This window comes from Juglans regia, chromosome 10 (genome assembly GCF_001411555.2).
Source record: "Juglans regia cultivar Chandler chromosome 10, Walnut 2.0, whole genome shotgun sequence".
Taxonomy (NCBI): Eukaryota; Viridiplantae; Streptophyta; class Magnoliopsida; order Fagales; family Juglandaceae; genus Juglans; species Juglans regia.
Genome location: NC_049910.1, coordinates 6,588,977 through 6,608,777, shown reverse-complemented (window position 1 = coordinate 6,608,777; position 19,801 = coordinate 6,588,977). Strand labels below are relative to the sequence as shown.

Below are 19,801 nucleotides of genomic sequence, written 5' to 3'. Positions count from 1 at the left end.
TAACATAATTTCACATAAAAATTAAAATTCATATTTATTAGTAGCCACAATATCTTTAAAAAAAACAATAAAACTACCTACTAAAAAAAATATCAATTATTTTCAGAATTTTAACCTATAATAAAATTAATATTACAAACACAACAATAACAAATATGAGCATAGGTACAAAGTTACAATCCCACCAATAAAAATATAATTATATTGAGATATATCAATATTACAACCAAACAATAATAAAATATAAATAAGTTATTGCGTGTTGGTTTCGAGTTAAGAGGATTGACCCGTATATTAATTTTGTCTTAATGGGTCAACCCATTTTAACTCAAACTCAATTCATATCAAATTCAAACATACTAATTTCGTATTATATTCGTATTAGGTTTACGAATCGTGTCATATATTCTCTTCTTTATTTAAATTATGTTAATTTGTAAATTTATATTTCTTTATGAATTTAACATTTCTTTTTTAAAAAACAATATTTATATCTAATGGTAAAAAAAAACAATGTCATATCAACACAATATAATAAAGGGATAATATTTATATATAGTCCTAGACTGTGCAGTCCTCACGCACTCTATTTAAAAAAAAATGAGGACTACTATTAAAAAAAATAATTTTTTTATATGAGTCTGAGACTTATCCCTTTTTTCAAAATGAATACGTGAAAATTACACACTTAAAGACTACAAATATCATTTATCATAATAAAATTGCGACATAAGTATAGTATATTGCATTACTGATGTTGCTGTGGTACCTATGTTACGATCAAGAATACCAATTACCACATGAGCCCCAACCAAAAACTATTATTAGCATGAGCTTGTCGGCATTCACTTGTGCTATTGTATGGGCGAAAGGTCTTTTAAAAGTTTAAAACGCCAAAACTGGGAATAGGGAAATAAGGTACACATAATGGTACGTATGCTTATGAGTTGGCCAACATTCTGTACAAGTGAAATATCCAACACATGCTAAGTCATCAACCTTGAAACAGATTTCACGACGGGAATCAATATCATTATTGGAACTCACAACCCTTTTATACAAAGCTCGCTTCACGATTTTTACATGTAATTTGCAATTAACATCGTTCATATTTGTAATAACACAATGTCTTCGAGGATTGAGAAGAAACCAAGATATGTTTGAGATCCAGAGTTTGGAGAAATTGGAGAGGATCAGAGTCAACAACAACCGCTTGTGGATGCATCGGACTGGGGCGGCTTCTCTTTAAAGATGTTCCTTTTAGTCCCTTTAGAGCTCTCAGCTAGTAAGCTAGGTGTGTCCAATATCTACATATGATTGCATCATCATTCATGCTGTTATTCATAAAAGAACATAATAATTCAAGTATACGAAATTTCAATGCTCTGTCTCTCATTTTGTAGCCTATATGCACCCCCCCAAAAAAACAAAAGAAGAAAAAGGTATGCGTCTTGCATACCTAGGCCCTATGTATTCCTATTCTTGCACATACACCCGTTACTGACGAATCATAAACCGAAGCTAAATAGAAAAACAAGCTTACCAACTTCGTTTTCTTGAAGAGAACACGATAAAACAAGTTTATCAACCACCATACCTTTAAAACAAGCTCTTCAAAGCACTGCTGTACATTCACTCGAGTTTTTGCACTGCATTCAATAAATAGACATCCACATTCCCTAGCAAAGTTGATTCCTTCTTTCTTTGTCACGACCCTATCACTTTCCTGTAAAAGGAAAATGAGCAACATATGCATGAAATCCTCAATTGTCATTCTTTTGGATTTATTGATATATTTACTTTTGCCGAACAAGTGAAATGGGTACAAATTTATGCATCCACAAGGATATGGAAAACAAGGTGCAAGATAAGATCATATAAAAGAGATATGCATACCAGGTTAAGTGGAATGAATACTTCTAAAAGAGAATCATAAAGATACTTCTACATTGAATTGTATATACAGGAATACTCCCAGATACTTTTTGGTACATATCCAATACTTTATATGTATATCCACATCTCAAAGGCTAATAATTTTGATAATGCATAAGTTTCCTGCACACTCTTGGTCAAGATATGAGCTTCTCCTTGTATATAATTCTATGAAAAGATATTTTATAAGTAAACCGATACACAATAAAACTATGAAATAGACATGCTTTGGGGATGATATCATTTGAACGTTAAATAGAAGGGAATTCAGTGCCAAGTACGATCTACTTCTAGGTAAATCATCCCAGTATATCAGCCAACAAGTTCTCAACTAATCTCTTTACCCTTTATAAAAAGAGCAGAAAAGAAGTATAAGCACGTGAACGGACACACATAAAATGCATGTGCACCCCCCCACGCAATAAAAAAACTCTCTCACCTTACATCCCTTCTTTATTGGGGATATGTAATTTAAAAGCCACTGGCTAGTTTTCCTGTCATATCTAATTTTGAATATCCATCAATAGACTAATGTTTTCTTTTATAAGTAAAAAAAAAAACAGAGAAAGAAAGAATCATCGCAAAAGAAATTAAGATGATAAAGAACACTTGAATCTGTAAATCCCTCCACGAATACCTTATCAAGCTTGTTTCCAACAAGCATCTTGATGCAGTCTTGATTTGTTGAGTAGAGGTCTACTTCCTTGGCCCACACCTCAGAGAGGTTTGTAAATGTTTCTTTCCTTGTTACATCATAAACTGTTGCACAGAATAAACCAGATCAATAACCTTAAAAAAGAACTCTATGGTAGCGAGTAATAATAAAATAGCAGTCTATGACAGACAAACTGACCATGCGACTTTAAACTAGATGAGCTTACAAGTTAATGTCTTCTCACAACTAATTATTTGCACGCACATATATGAATTCCTTTTGACAATTGGATTACACCCCTTCAACATGGTGATGCCCATTCGTTAGTATAGCAAGACACGACGTGTCCTCTTGCAGCTAATCCAATACCATGCAACTTTGGTCTTGAGACATGAAAGAATGGGTACATGTCTAGAAAAATATGTAGGTGTTGCTTCAAATTGTTGTTCTCTAGAGGTAACTTTCTCTCAATCCTTGACATCAAAACACAAGGACACATCCAATTTTACATTAATGAAAACAAGCACTGTCATATTTTTGGGTAAGTACGTATTGTCATTTTAGCCTTTTGACTTTCATTCCTGTATTATGCAGGGAAGACATTGCAGTGAAACTTTTAAGCTTTAAGAGCATATCATACCAACAAACTTGTGATGATGCATTTAATGCCAAGTTTTCCACATAAAGCTAACATAAAAAGTTAATAGGCAAAAAAATATATATATAGAAGTTATGACAAAAATAGTACAAACCCATAATGATCCCTTGTGCACCTCGGTAGTATGAACTTGTCAATGTTCTGAATCTCTCCTGACCAGCTGGAAATTAAACAATTAATATCAGTTACGTTTGGCCAAAGCCATTCTTCCCCCCTTATAAGAAAGTGATGAATCATATTCTTCCTGAAGGTCTAGTATTAAGAAAAAGAACAAAAGATAGTTAAATCGTCTAGCTGTCCAGATGAGTGGTCTTATTAAAATCCTAGAAGATGGCTTCTGATGATAGTGATGTGCATAACTCTACCCTAAGATACAAGAAGTCAGTGTAATGATAACCCATAACTTCATCTTCCATAACTCTACTTTAAGTCATGCTTAATTGGCTTGTGCATGCATATGCTAATTCTAGTCAACAGAACGTTTGGAGATATATATGTGAAAGAATAAAAAATTATACCATCAGATGAGCCCCTCTATCAATTTCAATATAACAGAAACTAATAGCTGGAGATTTAATTTTATTTAATTACCTGATAGAAAATCTGTCATCTGATGAATGCATTGTAAATCATTGTTGCTATATATCAGGAGTAATTTGGTGAAAAGAACTTGACCCAAAATTTGACAATTCTGCTAAAATGTAAACACAAGTACACATATATGCATGTTTGAACAGACAAAGACATGTGTCTGTGTATCAAAACCACATTTTTTGCAAAATAAGTAAATGGCCATCCCCATGAACACACGTTTGGAGTTACCTGTATCCCAGATTGCAAGCTTCAGCTTTTTGCCACCAATGTTGACGTATTTCACCTTGAAATCAACACCTGCATGAGAAAGCAAAGAAGAGATGTAAATCAAGGCATACTGAAAAGTGACGAGCAAAGGAAGTAGACTTTAATGAGTTTAAAGGTCATAATAAACCATGATGCAATTGCCATGTTCTCCATAAGCAAAGATTATTAGCCAAGACTTGAGAAACAAAACAAAATGGAGTACAGTAATCAGATCTTTGGTCTATTAACATTGACGAGTTTCCTATTGATAGACAAGCAAATATTCTGTCAAGCAACTGCAGATATTTTTCTGACCAAAAACAACATTATGCCAAAAAGAATTGACTCTGGTGGCACATTATTCAAATATACTAAATTTTATGTCTTTGAAAGAAGAAAATGCTCTCTCCAGTCATCGATATATGCAGCAGAAGCAACTAATTACAAAATTTTAAATAATATATCTGATCATTAGAGACCCAAAATAACCAAAACTGGCATAAACCGAGTCAATGCGAGTATTTGCATGAGTTGTTAGCACCAAAACATCAAACAAGAGAATCTACTAGTTTTTTCAAAAAACTTTTTTCTCCTCCAGTTTCTCAGCAACAATGCAGAAGCAAAATTTAATACAAACCCATTGTTCCATTACACGTCAAGATAAGCTTATTCCATTCCATAAATAAGCTTTCATGTCTAACTCACCAAAATCCAATGCTTAATAGTTAATATTAACTTTTGTGTGGAAAGACTCGCCTATTGTAGGCGATAGATCTTCAAAGGTATCAGATGTAAAACTCAAAAGTAGGCTACTCTTCCCAACGCCAGAGTCCCCAATCATCAACAACTTGAATAAGTAATCATACTCGGGGTGATTCAAAGCTGAGTCCATTGAAGTTCACTCTCAAGCAATGCCTTACCCAAAAGATAGAACCGGATTTCAACCAACGCAACAAGCTGCAATACAACAGTAGTGTATCAATTATCAAATCGAAATCTGGGTACATATATATAGGCTTATAGCATCAAAACCACATCTATCACCCGAAAAGAAGAAAAGCGATATAATATATAACATAAAAAAGGAGAAGAAAAACAGAGAAATACCCAGTTCAGACATCCCAATTGAGTTGTTATTAAAACCCAGAAATAAATGGGTTATGTCACTTGTGATTCAAATACAATGTCTTTCGACACAAAAGTGTACTGACATAGTTCAAAAGTGAGAACGAAATTCAAGATTCACACACACACACACACGTTGTGTCAAAGAATGAGTCACGATATGACATCGAATATTAGGAACTGCATCAGTCATTTGTCCGCAGTGTATTCAAAATTCTCAGCAATTCAATTTAGCACTGCCCTTTTCGGTAACCAAGAGCACATGTACAAATACATAGATCCATATATAGAGGAAATTATAATACCAGAAATGTGACGAAATCGTTAGATTGGAGATGAATTAGAAAGTCGTAGAGAGAGAGAGAAGGGGGGCTGAGAACAAAGGTAAATATTGCAAGAGAAGAAACCGCTGGCAGAAACCAAGAAAAACGGGGCGGGTATGAACGGAATTGCAATGAGAAGTATGGAGCCTTCAGGCTTCCACCGACTTTTATATGAACTACTCTCTCCGTTTTTTTAATCCGAGTGATACCGTCGTTCTGGACAATAAATTTATAAATGATTTCATAAATATTTAAATTTATTTTAACAAAAAAAAATAGATATATAATTTAATGTATCACATTAAATCGCGTCAATTTGTAAATTTATTTTTATAGAATTGTTTTGTGACTAAAATAATTTTTTTTCATTTTATTTGATTGATTGACTTTTTTAAAGAAACTAATAGCATCTTCAATGGATTAACTAAAAGTTAAATCCATTAAGTATTTAGCTATTAGAGAGCAAAATCTGCTCACAATATATTAGCTAAATGTATATTTCGAATTTAGCTACAGTAACTTTCAAAAGTTTTTTTTTTTTTCAAATTTGAAAGTTACTGTACATACATCAAATACATATTTTATTAATTATTTCTCTCTCCCGTCTTTTCTATCACATATTTTATCACAATTGATATATTAATTTAAGTTAGTGATATATTAATTTAATAAGAATATGATTATTAATTAATATATAATAGGTAGAATAGTAAAATATGATAAATTAAATTAAATTAAATATTAAAAAAATTAAATATTTTTGAAATTATTAATTATATATTACTATATAATGAATAAATGAATAATTTGATGTGGAGATTTTTTGTGAATAACTAAAATCAAATTCATCTTATATTATTTTATTGTTATATAATGAAAAAATAGTTATTCTAATGTGGAGATTTATGTAAATAGAATAGTTAAAAGTTAAATTTCTCTTGTATTTATAAAAAGAATATTATTTAACTTTGACTAATCCGACTACTCTAATATGATTAGACAAAAGTTACTATACATATAATTTTTGTATTAAAAAAGAAGAAAGATATTATTCATCCATTCATTCTCAAGTTTTGTCCAATTTCAAACGTATCCTCAAAAAGTTTAAAAAGTAATCTCTATAATATAGATCAAGTTGATCCCTTATGGAATATTAATTAATAATATACTTAGATAAGTATAAATGTAAAATTAAATAAATTTATTTACAATCAAGAGATGGAAAAAACACATTTAATTAAATTCACTAAAATAAAATAAAAAATGAGATGGCTGCCCAAATTTTGGTATTTTTATGCACATAATTAGATTAAAATGACTATTTTTTAAAAAAATAGTATGCAAAACTTGCACATATTAAAATTATATCTAGCATTACGCTGATGTTTAACCAATCAAGCCCAAATGGTTCCTAAAAGATTGATTTTACAATTGTTTTAGCCATTTGCTAATTTTTTTCTTAAAAAAATTTATTTATATAGGACCTTGAAGAATGGCCTATTATAATAGAGCCATTGCCTTCAAGGAAGAGTGAGAGAGTGATTATCAAAGGAATGACAAATGACAATCATGGCCTCTCTCAATGCACCAAATACCGATGGCATCGATCCATTATCTCGTATTCTTAGTAGATTGCAGTGTCGAATTATGTTGTCGATCCTTTTAGAGCAAAAACGAGAATAAAAGACATTATCATTGAGCTTTTAACTTCCGATTTAATGGTGAAGACTCGAGCAACAATGTGTGGATTGAAGACTCTTCTTACATTGAGAGTGTGGAATCATGTGGATGGGAGCTTCGAACATCATTCTCAGAGGAGCTTCGACATGGCATATGGTTTGCGTATACTCAAATTGCTTGGCTAATGGCTTACCTGGTTATCCATTTAATTTCTACCCTATTTTTCTTGGTTTAATGACTTCAATCCCCTTATCTTTAGGCTCATTTGGGTACTCTGAATCTTCCTCAAAGACGACCATTTGCTTGTGGGCTTGTACACATTTTAAAGTTCGTTTTTTTCCAACTTGTGCGTGAAACTTTTCATGATATGACATGGTGTGGGGCAAATGGCCTCCCGTGAAAATGAAAAAATACATTTACATGCAGGTGTAGAGACGTAACCTTTACATAGTTGACATGGTACGATTTAATTTGTAATAGAAGTTTATTTTCTTTGATGGTAGGATGATGTTCTTTACACCGACTTCTAAGTAGAAAAGCTCGTTTCAATGCCTACATACACACAATCTGGGAAGCAATTTGGAAAGATAACTCGTGCAGATCCTTGGGGGTTGGTAACTATCCATATCACATAAAAGATATGGACAAGAAACATGTTTCGTTTTCATTGTCAATTGATGAAATTAAATTAACAAATGGCGATTTATAGATAAAAGAAAGAAAGCTGAACTTGAGGAAGAAGATTGCAAGACACAAGTATGTAGAGTTTCTTCAACAGAAATTTAGGTACATGTGGGAGAAAAGTAGTACATGGTACGGAAGGTAAAAAGACTTCCCTTCCCTCCTCACCATTTCCAGAAAACATTGGAACCACACTTGAATTTGTCCTTCCCTTCACATTCCAACGCCAAATCGTCAGAAATAAATGGCACTTTCTGCATAAACAGAAAACAAATCAAGGAGAATCAGTTAAAGAAAACCCATTTGTAAATAGGTATAGGTAAGTAAATGATTCCTGGTCATTGAAGAGTCTAACCTTTTGCTTGGCAAGATCTTGGCAACCGGTGAAATTCTCAGGGAACTTGCATGTGCCAAACTGAACTGTATAAGCTCGTGCAAAGTTTGCACCACTTGTGGCCAACCTCTTCTTGTCATTCAGTTCCTATTATAATATTCAAGCTTGGTTTCAGTCCCATATTAGAAACCAAAGATGACAACTAAGTAATTATACTGCCAAAATCAACAAAATAAGCAGCAGCAGCAGCAGCAGCAGCATGATGTTTCCTAAGTTAACCAATATGACTAGCAAAAGTTCATGACAGAAGAAAGCAGTTAAATATACCTTGTTGGCTTTGCTCTTTTCAAGGTAGTCTTCGATGACCCCAGCATTGGCAGAGGAATTGGAGGCAGCAGCAGCAGCAGTCGTGAAAAGAGCAGCTGTTAGGCAAAGCAATGCAGCCCTTCTTCCTTCGCTCCCTCTTGATTCTTTTGGTTCAGAAACTCTAGCCTGTTGAGCCCTGATCACAGGAAACTTGCGACCAGTCACAACTGAGGATGCCACGGAAGGCAGGGAAGCAAGCTTGGCGTTGATCTCGGGCGATCCAGCGCCTGAGATGGCATAGTTGCATGCCAAAACACTGGAGTTCATGGCTGCCATTGCTGCAACTCTGATTACACCAGGAAAATAACTTTTATTTCCAATAAGCTAGGGAAAAGGTGAGGAGAGTGTGGTTAATGGCTGTTTTTGGGGTTATGGATATTGAAAAAGGAGTGATTTGATAATGAATGTGATAATAGGTTGTGGTGGGAGTGTGGATAAGGTGAGATTGCCTCACTCCTATTGGCACAAACTCTGTTCTTTCTGGCTTGTGATGGGCATTGAGTTTCTGTGGTGAGTTATAATTTTGGCCCCACTTCCGGAATCAAAATATGCGCTCCACATATCTCTCTAGTGAGGACAGACCCAATTCAAATCAGGGTAATGAGAACCAGTTTCCCAAAAGAAACAGGACATTATTAGCTCACAACAAAATAGGAAAGAGAAAGAAAAGATCAGCTCAGCCAAGATAAAATAAGTAATAAGAAAAGAACATGGAGGGGTTTCTAAAAATAAAAGAATCTTAGTTTAAGATTTTTATTTATTTTTTAAATATATTTTTGTCCCTCAAACAAAGATTTTGACTATTATATTGAAAAGTATCAACTACGAATTGACTTTTGGCAAAATCCGATGGTTTCCAAGTGGCCGTTAGGAAATTACGGTCCGTTTAGATAGTAAAATGAAATAATTTTAGATAAAAATTTAATAAAATATTATCAAAATATTATTTTTTAATATTATTATTATTTTAAAATTTAAAAAAATTAAATTATTTATTATATTTTATATAAAAATTTTAAAAAATTATAATTATGAGATAAAACAAGACGAGACCCTGTTTCGATATCAAAGAGGGCCTAAATATTAGACTGGGTGCAATGGGACCTGTAAGAAGGAAAAGAAACGTGAAGACAAACAGAATACATATCAATTTGATATAAAAAGTTCAAAAGTTGTACGTTTATTAAAAAAAAAACACTCTTTTCTTTTTATGGCTAATTCATAGACCAGAAATATGAACACCCTTGAGGCTCTTGACTCTCCCGACTCAAGAGTTGACTCGGTACGAGTCTGCAAGCAAAACATTCTATGACATTCAAAAAATCATGTTACTAATTAATCGATATACATACTTCTGTGATGAAAGTCTACATGAAATGATTATGATAATATGGTTTTTCAACATTATCTATCAGAACATTTACGCACTTAAAAGGCACCCAACGAAAGAGAGAATAAAAATGTAGAATACATCGCACAGAGCTCAAGACAGCGAATGAAGAAAAGAGAGTCAACTGCTCAAGAATGCCACCCAACTCCAAAGCACATGTTTGTAAAGGTTCCACTGATATTCTCAAATGGAGGAAGGTGTCCTTAACGGTTGCTCAACTATAAATGTGAGACTCTTGCAAAACCGAAGAAACCTTTAATCCTCTACTTGTCATCTTTCATGATACCAGAAATGGAGATGGGCAATCGGCACTTGGAACAATTTAGGAAAAAATTGTATGAAGTTAAATCCTGTATCTATCAGACTATCCAAGAAGAAACCCTGTATCTATCAACTCATGCGATTATCTTAATCGTGACAACCTTTTCCGCTTCCGATTCTTCTTACCTACAACAGCAGTCTTCATACCCTTGGAACTAAATGGAAGAGGCAGAACGGAGGATGGCTTGCCAACATATGTCCTACCTTTCTTCGAAAACCATTTTAATGGCAGATTGTTTACCACAGAGCCAATGTCGTTAGAACTAGTCAGTTCAACAAGTTTCTGAATTTGATCTAGCATCTGGTGAGTCCAGGCTATTGACAGATCCAGTGAAACTGAATCATCCATTGGTTTTTTCCATAGATTTATCAATATCTCTTTATAGGATTGAAAAGACATTGAAGGTTGATACCCATGATGACTTTTGCATATCGTATTGACCTTGATTACATGCTTGCAAAGGTTTCCTTGCATTGACCATGAACAATCACAAAACGCAAACTCTGATCCAGGATTCCATACCAGACGTGCTAGGTTGCTATCTTTCTGGCTTAAAACCTTCGCAAAGAGGCGGTTCTGATCATCCAAGGTAATAGCAGAATCAGGAATCTGTAGTGCCCTGTGCCATGATGTTGAAGCAATATATTCCTCCTTCACATTTTGAAAAGAATCACTTTCATCTGCATAGCGGTCAAGCCAGTAGCTTGAATGCAGTTCAGTAGTCAGCTTGTGTACCAGCCAGTCCACTCTCTGAAGGGCACCAAGATGCGAATCATCAAACAGTTTGGCTTTAAGCTTCACATGATACGCTTCTATGGCACCAGATGCCTCCTGGCTAGCAAGCGGAAGAGTTCCAATTGTTGAAAGCCACATTTCTGTTAAGCAAAAAGCAAAGAAATCAGAGATGAAAAACATTCAAGGCAGTTGCACACATTGTGTGTCTTGTACGACTGTGTGCATGTCTTTGCATGTGCATTAATGTAACCCATAGAGAGAGGGAGAGAGAGATCGAACCAATCTTAGGCACCCAAGAGGCCTTGAAATATTCCATAAAAGCAGTTTGATCAACAAAATCTTTGGCCAGTTCTTCTAAGGCAAGGCGAGTATCAACTCCACTCCACATGCTATACACTATCTCCCCCAATCGTTTGAATATTTCACGCTGAACTTCAATGTTATTGCATTTCTTAACAATATTCCTTAGCCATGATCTACGAACACGCCAGAGAGAAAAAAGAACAGGACAGCAAAATATATCCCTGAAAAACCCATCGATATTGTCAGAAAAATACTCTATTAATATCGTTAGCTTTTTTCCCCAAAACAGAAAGTTAGAGGAAGTGATTCCTGCCTTATGGGATCAGTTTCAGCTGCTGCGTCATCAATCAAAAATCCACTGACCTTCCATCCAGGCTCCACACTACGAGCTCGATCAAATAAAGCCTTCATCCATTTAGACACATCTGACTTTGAAAAGCTACGTGTGATAACCCACGCAACAGGGAGTGCATGCTGCCTTGAATCAAATACAAGAAGCGTGCACAAGGGATACTGCAACTCAACAAATAATGATGTAAGCACCCTCTAATAATTTTTTCTATAAGTAGTATAGATGAGTATCAATAAACTAGTTACCTTGAGTCTCTTTATGCCAAATGTTGAATCAGCTGCAATCAGACTGCGATGGCCAAAACGGATCATCTGTTGCAATTGCCACTCTGTTTGAATACCCAAAATGAAAGGATCTTCTTCTGAAGTATCCTGATAAAAGAATATAGACTTTTTATTGCGTTCAACCCACATCCGGATGCTAGCTTGATCATCTAGGTCCAACTCATGGGTAGATCGTTTTATAATCATCCCAAGTTTGTGGACGTATTGAGAAGCAAGGCTATTAACTTTTGCATTTGAACTACAGTAACGTTGAATCCCTTCTATGTGCTTCTCTAACACATTCTCTTCAGGAATCCCCAGATAGATCATAGACATTGTCTGCTGTTGAATCTCATTACAGATATAGGGAATTTTCTTCGCACCAGGGCCAATGGCATCTCTGTCAAGTGGCCCATGGCAGATAAAACCAGACTTGTTTACATGGCGCCTGTCATTATAATTATATATAATAAGTGCAAGTGATGGACGAGCATACAGGCGCTTCACCACAAAATGGCAAGTGCAACCTCGCATGGATTGAGGTCTGGCAGCACGATTGCGGGTGTTAAGTCGATATCTTCGACTAGGTAATACACCCCCACCTTCCCCATAATTTTCAGGTCCAAATGAACACCAATACCTTCAAGAATCAAGATAGGAGAATTTTTTTGATGAGCAATATAAAAAATCAAAATAGGAGAATTAACATAAGCAAATTTGAGAAGCTTCACAAATAGAGGTATAATTTTTGTATCCAACTAGACCCTCACCACAAAGCTGTATTATTTATCTATATATGTTAAGCTAAAGCAAACAGTTAAATAGGTGGGTTACTTTATAAGTGGCGTCCATAACAAAGTTTTCAAACCCAAGTCATAACATCAAAACCTACTAATAAAAAAGGTCATAACATCAACAACAAATTTTAAGAATAATTGGAGGAAAAAAACAATGTCATTAAATCAAGTATACGTCTGTTGATTGGTAAAACAAGCACAAATTTTAAAAACAGAAATGCCAAGAACCAAAAAAGGTCTCTTAGACTCATGTCATCTGAGTGCCAGATCCAGAGATCACTCATGCTGAAAAGCTTTTGTGGCTTTAAACCATCAAAAGTGGTGTCTAGCCAGGAATGTCTTATACAGTGTTCATGACATGCAATACAGGAATTCTATCGACCAAAAATTAAAATAGCAAAAATTGATATGAAGTTTACATAGCACACTAGAAACTTACAGCCTATATTCCAAATATTCATCATTCTTGTACTCCTTCAAGCTGCCCAAAGATCGTTTTCTTCCCCTCTCAATATGGAATCGTGTTGGGCATTCTACATTAGAGCATTCACCAATTATGAATGCATCAACACGTTCATAAGGAATGAGGGCAACATCATCTTCACGTTCTGAAGTGCAAAACTTGGTCCAAGTCAAATCAGTAGAGCAGAAGTCTTCCTCTGGTGGATCTTGAATAGGGATATCAAGTATGGATTCTACTATAGCCATTTCCCGTGGATCGCTACCCTCGGATATATAAGCTGGTCAGCTTAAAATTAGCACGACATTATCTGCAACATAAAGAGCACAGAATAAGATAGAATAACCAAATACTGATGGTAAGACAGTCAAAACAGGCAAATGTGCTAAGCAGAAACTTTAATTATATCATTACTAGTTGTTATGTGATACACCCTTTCAGCTAAAACCTTTATTTTTGCCACAATGGAAGAAGAAAGTTATTTTCAAACAGTGAAGAAGGGTCATCAATTGGCTGAGTAAGTGGAAGTTCTCTTTTTCTTGATCAGTAGAGTAAGAGGAACTTTTGCAATTTTACATGTATATTTTTCTTTCAAACCATGCGTGACGCCACGGTAGACGAGAAGGATCAGGCATTCTTTCCTTTATTTTTTGGAGGGGGATAGCAATATCAAGTACTGCGTTTATCTAATTAAAACATTGATGAATTCAACAAAAACCTTGATTGACTCCGAGGCACCCACAGTCGCAGAGTACGCAGCATTAAAAAATGGGGCATGCTAAAAGATCAGATACTTTTCTATCATTTCCTTAGCTCGGGGCTAAAGGGATGAACACTCAGCAATGAAAAATCAAAATTAGATAAGTTTCAGAGATTAACAAAATCCAAACATGTTTTACACAGAAATTTGGACCGAGGAAAACAAGGTTTCAAATGCCTCCACAAAACCGACACACAATTACTTTAATCCAAAGGTGGGAAACCCGAAATTTTCTCACTTATAACAGCTGGCGGACCAGTAATTAGATGAACGAAAAAAATAACAGCAGTAGAAATTAGCAGTTCTGAAGCATCTTTCAACTGAACAAATGACACTTCCATATTCAGGAAAAATATAAAACAAAGAAATGTATGTAAAAACATGTTCAAAACAATATACTCTCTTCGAACAACAAATCCCATTCGTGGTATAATACTTCCTAATCAAAAAGTTTACAGAGAGAGAGATAGACAGAGTATTATCATACCAGTAATTGTCCCGAGCCAAAAAGCCTCAAAACCCACACAGAGAGCGAGAGAGAGAGAGAGAGAGGGTTTAGGAGAGAGAGGGTTTAGGATTGGCAGAATCGCTAGGGTTTATGACGATGTCCCAGCTTGGTGACGGATACAGTTTTAGCCAAAGCCAAGGAGTGAGATGAACAGTTGTTGGCTGAGAAAGAGTACATGGATTTCTCTAAAGTCGCCTCAGCATATCCTCTCTCCTACACGGCCACGCCCACATTAGGTTTACTTATTACTTCTCTCTAACTATTACTTTATTTATTTATTTTTTCAATCTTTTATTCTTTTAAGTCGGTGATTAATGAGAGGAGTTTAAAATTCTATTTTTTGGTAAATCAATTTGTTTTTTATTCTTTTTTTATTTCTCAAAGTAAATAGGGTAACGGAATTATATTATCTAATTTAGGAAGATAAATTTGATTCTAATTTATTTATTTATGAATTTATATATTGAATAATTATACTTATTATCTCTACACACTACATGCCACACCTATTTTATCTTTTTATTTTTTTATTTTTTCTATAATAAATATGTGGTGTATAGATGATAAGTAGAATAACTCAATCAATTTAATAAAAATAAAATAAAATAAAATAAAATAATATTAAAATATGTAAAGTGTGTGGTGTGTGATTATTCTAATTATTAGAGTTTGGTGCTAGAGACCCATCTTCTCTAACATATTCACAGATATAGTAGGCAATGATATCCAAATTTGTATTGTCCTAAAATGAGATTTTAAAATAGATAAAAATTAACCTAAAAAGAAATTGATAAAAATTATCTTAAAAACAAACAAAAAATAAAGCATCTGTTTATTTAAGTTTTTTATTTTATTTATTATTATTGTTTACCATAAGAATAGAGACTTGCCTTGCAAATATTGCTGTACATTCGTGATCTTACTATTAATTTATAAGGAGAATGGATTTATGGAGATTTAAGTTTTAATCATTTGAATGAGAAAGTATTCTTTTTATTAACTTCAACAAAAATGATATATATATGTCTATATTTATAATTAATATGTATACATATACATGGCACCGACCATAGAAAAGAGATAGACACAATTGTTTTTATAACCTTTTTTCGTAAGATTTTATTATTGATGTTGATATCGTGTTTCGCATTGGACAAATTCACGCAGGCAGTACCACAATGTGAATTTTTTGAAAACCCCGACAGTATTCTGATGTGGTTGTACGGTTGCGATTCATAGGTCCATTACGGTGAATGAAAAATAAGTGTTGTGAAAATAAAAGAGATGACACTAAAATTTACGTAGTTTGACAATATGTCTACGTCTACGGGAGTTTGGGGAGGGAAGTCTCTAATATAATATATATATTTATAATCAGTTTGGGGAGGGAAGTCTCCAATATAATATATATATTTATAATCACTCATGGATCCTTATATCTCACTGTGTAAAGAAGGTTTGAGCTCTTCCTATCTGTCTCAAAAATCCCTCTTGATCCGTTTGTCACGATATCTCTCTTTTCTTAGTCCAAAAAAGTCTCATTTAATATTGTCTGGACATCCTCTTTTATAGGCTTGTCTGACCCCCTACTGTACATGTCAGCCTGCCTTGAGTTGACAAATCTCTCTTACGTAAACCATTTGCTTTTTTTTCCCTAATCTTCTGACACTTTACAGTCATAATATCTCTCTCGTCTCCATCTTCCTCTCCTCTGACATTTGCAGCCTCTATATCTCCATTGTCTCCCTCTTTTGTCCTTAATGATATCTTGATGGGTTTGGCCTAATTTATGAATTAGTATATTTTTTTTCCTTCACAATTATCTTTTGAATTTAAATCCATCAAACTAAAGAAATTTAAATAAATTTAAAAGATAATAATATTTTATTAAAAATTCGTATAAAGGTAAAGATATATATAGTTGATCATCATGTGTAAATCATTTCTCACATACAATTTCCACTCTTTCTTTTCCCCCAAAACCAAGTTCTGATCTTCTTTGTTTGCTCATCCCAGAGGTTGACATGAGAAGTATTATAACTATCAAGTAGGGCTGTACAGAAACCGACAGCACCGGCCGCCACCGACACGAACCGACCGGCCGCGTCAGGAACCGGCCGGAACCGGTGGAGAACCGGTCGGCGTGCGGTGAAAATTTCAAGAAATCGATGTTCAGCGGTTCGGTCTCGGTTTGAAGCTGGACCGGATCGCTGAACCGACCGATATAATAAAATCTTTTTTTTTTTTAATATACCCTTATCAAAACGGCGTCGTTCCACTTAGTTTAAGTTGAACGGTGCCGTTTTAGTTAATAAGTACTGCAAATGATACTGGAAACGACGCCGTTTGGCATTAAACCAAACGTCGTCGTTTTATTAAGGACGTAAGAACAAAATAATAAGTCTGAAACGACGCCGTTCCACTTAAACTTAAGTGAAACGGCGTCGTTTCGTTAAGAGTTCTTCTTCTCCCCCGATCTTCTTCTTCCCCGAACCCTCCTTTGTAACCCTCTCTCTCTCTCTCTTCTGTAACTCTCTCTCTCTCCTATGCATCTCTCCCTCTCTCATTCTCTCTCATAAGTATCTCACTAGAACCGCCAAAGAACCGACGCCGACCGAGAACTGGCAGAGAACTGCCTCGATCGGTGTCCTCCTCGCCATCGACCGATTACGGTCGGCATCTCATCCATTTTTCCAGCCGTCGGTCGGCGTCGGTTTTGCCCAAAAACCGCGCCGACGACGTCGGTTTTCACCCCTACTATCAATAATGACATAAAAGTAATTACATAAATTATTTTTTTATATTTTATATATTTTAATATATTTATAATATAACGAATTACATAAAGTCACGTCAGTATTTTATAAAATTACTTTTGTATATTAATCTTTTTATGACTAAAATATTTGATTGATATTCATATTTCCTACCCCGTCCAAAAAACTATTCCCTGATATGTACGTATATATAAAGGTAAATATTAAGGTAGACGAACATATAATATGGTTATAGTGAAATCACTATTTAATGTAGCACTATAGCTATAATATATAATTTGACTGTAATTAATTATGAGTATCCATGCATATGCTCCTGCACGTACACTTGTACAGCTAGCACTCATCTATAAAATTAATACTAATTAAAGCAGCTACTTAGCTAGCCATTGCCAATGTCACGATTTAACTACGTACGCGTGATTGAAATTAATTTGGGCCAATAAAAGAGAATGATATGGCAAAACGACTGCACGACGCTTACATACTTACGACTACAAGTATCATTTCTCATAATTTAATGCACCCCAGTCATTACATAATATATATGTAGCATGCAACACCGGTGCGATCCAGCTCTACCATTTTTTTTTTTTTTTGGTAATTAGCAACTCTAAGTAGTACGCGCGTATTTAATTATGAGCGGTGCTATCCATTAGCCTCACACCATACACACCCATTTAAAAACATATCATTTTATCTTTTTATTCTATGTTACTTATAAATATGTCTGGAATCATTTTCATTACGTTGGTAAAAAAGTAAAATGATATGTTTTTAAGTGAGTGTGCAAGATGTGAAGCTTATATCTAGAATTTTTCTTTAATTATATGTAACAAATTATACTTAAGAGTTAATGTCCATTACTTAATTATATATATATATATAGTAGGTATATTATAAATAGAATAATGATACTATATATACCATTTTATTTTGTCCTCTCATTTTGACCGTTCATACATTTAAATTTTTTTTACTTACTAATTAATGAAGTGACTATTAGTGTATTTGTATTTTTTTTATATGTTTAAAATGTTTAAAAATATTGAAAAATATAAATTAAAAAATTAAAAAAAATAAATTTAACCTAAAGGGCACGCCCAGCCGTCACTGCTGCGGCACGACACCCTAGCAGCACTCATATAAATATACAAATTATATTAATCATATGTCAATATAAAAATATTATCATATAAATACAGCTTTTTTATGTTAGTTGATCATGACGAAATTTTTTATATGATCAGTAACACGCGCGTACGTGCGCTCAGAATGTCAATAAGAGGCTTGCAAATGAATTTTTTTCAATATATATATATGTCCCTGTTGATATTTAATCACTATTAAAAAAAAAAAAAAAAACCAAAATTACCAAAATTTCTAACTTCTCGATCCTATATATCCCTGAATTAATATTCATTTTTAGTTAATTTGTCGCAAAGGAAAAAAAAAAAAAAGCGTGATCGTACTGATCCATAAATATAATGATCTATATATATCATGGACATGACAATTTATATATAAGATACCATGATCGTACGTACTCCATATACAGAGTAATGTTAGATAAAAGTTTAAAATAGACAAATCTCATATAAACCTTTTGTAAAAAATTAAGTCTCACTAATAAAAAATAAATTTTTTTACACTTTTTTAAGGTGGAGTCCACTTTTCTAATAAAGAATAATTTTTTTTTTTATATTTTTTTAAAGTGGAGTCTACTTTTTTACAAGAACTTATATGAAACTTATCTATTTGTAATTTGTACAAATCATTTATCCCATATATATAATTTATTCATTTCAAGCTAAACTTCGAGTATATGATATATCCGTTTTATCAAAAAAAGAGTATATGATATATCGTCCTAACAAGGTACGTACTAAAAGTCGAGTAAATATTTGGTACTGTTGCATGCATGCATGCGTACTGCTTTTATATATATAATATTCTCAATAAATTATAAACCTTATCATGAAACTGATCATCACGATGATCATTTGAGATCATGAGCGACTAAATCGATCCCTTACGGAACTAATTAGAGATTCCGACACCAAGAAAGTCTATGAATGGGACAGAGCCCTTCATGTCGTGAGCGAGTGATCCATGATGATGATCTCCAGTACCAGCTTGTTCTTGCTGATGATCATGAGAAGCCATTTTCAAGTTCTGTAATGTAGCGGCTGAGTTATTATTATTGAGCCTCACGGCCAACTTCATCATATATTCCTTCCCATAATCCTCGCCAAAATTTGAGAATTTGAATGGATGACGAAGAACATGATCAATGTTAATCCTCGGGACATCAGGATCAATGCCTGGCACAGAAAATGAGAGATTAATTTATATTCTTGATGATTAATTACCAAATACATGCAAAAGAAATAAAAAGAATGTAAGAAGATATATATTAGCTAGAGATTAATTGATCATTGTTCAAATTACCATGTATTAATCCCTGCTTGTAATCAGCCCATGATGAAGTAGTACTGCTACTCGAGCCGAAACCACACTTTTTTCCCCCACCAAAT

At 33.9% G+C, this 19,801-nt stretch overlaps 3 protein-coding genes across 5 annotated transcripts; all 3 read right to left on the bottom strand.

Annotated features, from left to right (window-relative positions):
- Positions 1-906: 906 nt before the first annotated feature.
- Positions 907-5,723, bottom strand: LOC109004803 (ras-related protein RABC1-like). Of its 3 annotated transcripts, none has more exons than XM_035694422.1 (7): positions 5,519-5,723; positions 4,845-5,045; positions 4,071-4,139; positions 3,364-3,408; positions 2,573-2,694; positions 1,598-1,726; positions 907-1,307 (listed from the first exon to the last, which is right to left on the bottom strand). In XM_035694422.1, exons 2-7 carry the CDS (start codon positions 4,978-4,980, stop codon positions 1,200-1,202), a joined length of 609 nt encoding a protein of 202 aa, XP_035550315.1. In that variant the 5' UTR covers positions 4,981-5,045; positions 5,519-5,723; the 3' UTR covers positions 907-1,199. The 3 variants fall into 3 exon arrangements, with proteins under 3 accessions (XP_035550315.1, XP_018839036.1, XP_018839037.1); XM_018983491.2 differs by having other exon boundaries at positions 3,343-3,408; positions 5,519-5,721; XM_018983492.2 differs by lacking the exon at positions 5,519-5,723 and adding an exon at positions 5,196-5,406 and having other exon boundaries at positions 3,343-3,408.
- Positions 5,724-7,899: 2,176 nt separating this feature from the next.
- LOC109021950 (photosystem I reaction center subunit N, chloroplastic-like) lies at positions 7,900-9,064 on the bottom strand. The gene is made up of 3 exons (XM_019004697.2): positions 8,559-9,064; positions 8,253-8,378; positions 7,900-8,151 (listed from the first exon to the last, which is right to left on the bottom strand). The coding sequence occupies exons 1-3, from the start codon at positions 8,871-8,873 to the stop codon at positions 8,062-8,064; spliced, it is 531 nt and encodes a 176-aa protein (XP_018860242.1). The 5' UTR covers positions 8,874-9,064; the 3' UTR covers positions 7,900-8,061.
- Positions 9,065-9,923: 859 nt separating this feature from the next.
- Positions 9,924-14,706, bottom strand: LOC109004801. Its single transcript, XM_018983489.2, has 6 exons — positions 14,467-14,706; positions 13,199-13,529; positions 11,945-12,602; positions 11,661-11,860; positions 11,324-11,568; positions 9,924-11,184 (listed from the first exon to the last, which is right to left on the bottom strand). The coding sequence occupies exons 2-6, from the start codon at positions 13,465-13,467 to the stop codon at positions 10,391-10,393; spliced, it is 2,166 nt and encodes a 721-aa protein (XP_018839034.1). The 5' UTR covers positions 13,468-13,529; positions 14,467-14,706; the 3' UTR covers positions 9,924-10,390.
- Between the last annotated feature and the right edge of the window lie 5,095 nt (positions 14,707-19,801).

Excerpts from the sequence above, each read along its gene's own strand:
- LOC109004803 (XM_018983491.2), bottom strand. The coding sequence starts at position 4,980 with ATGGACTCAGCTTTGAATCACCCCGAGTATGATTACTTATTCAAGTTG. Across the intron at positions 2,695-3,342 it reads TGCACAAGGGATCATTATGG|TTTATGATGTAACAAGGAAA; the intron begins GTTTGTACTATT and ends TCTGTGCAACAG. Across the intron at positions 1,308-1,597 it reads TTGAAGAGCTTGTTTTAAAG|ATATTGGACACACCTAGCTT; the intron begins GTATGGTGGTTG and ends AATCATATGTAG.
- LOC109021950 (XM_019004697.2), bottom strand. The coding sequence starts at position 8,873 with ATGGCAGCCATGAACTCCAGTGTTTTGGCATGCAACTATGCCATCTCA. Across the intron at positions 8,379-8,558 it reads AAAAGAGCAAAGCCAACAAG|GAACTGAATGACAAGAAGAG; the intron begins GTATATTTAACT and ends ATATTATAATAG. Across the intron at positions 8,152-8,252 it reads AAGATCTTGCCAAGCAAAAG|AAAGTGCCATTTATTTCTGA; the intron begins GTTAGACTCTTC and ends CTGTTTATGCAG.
- LOC109004801 (XM_018983489.2), bottom strand. The coding sequence starts at position 13,467 with ATGGCTATAGTAGAATCCATACTTGATATCCCTATTCAAGATCCACCA. Across the intron at positions 11,569-11,660 it reads GCTGAAACTGATCCCATAAG|GGATATATTTTGCTGTCCTG; the intron begins GCAGGAATCACT and ends TGGGTTTTTCAG. Across the intron at positions 11,185-11,323 it reads CTCTTGGGTGCCTAAGATTG|AAATGTGGCTTTCAACAATT; the intron begins GTTCGATCTCTC and ends TTTGCTTAACAG.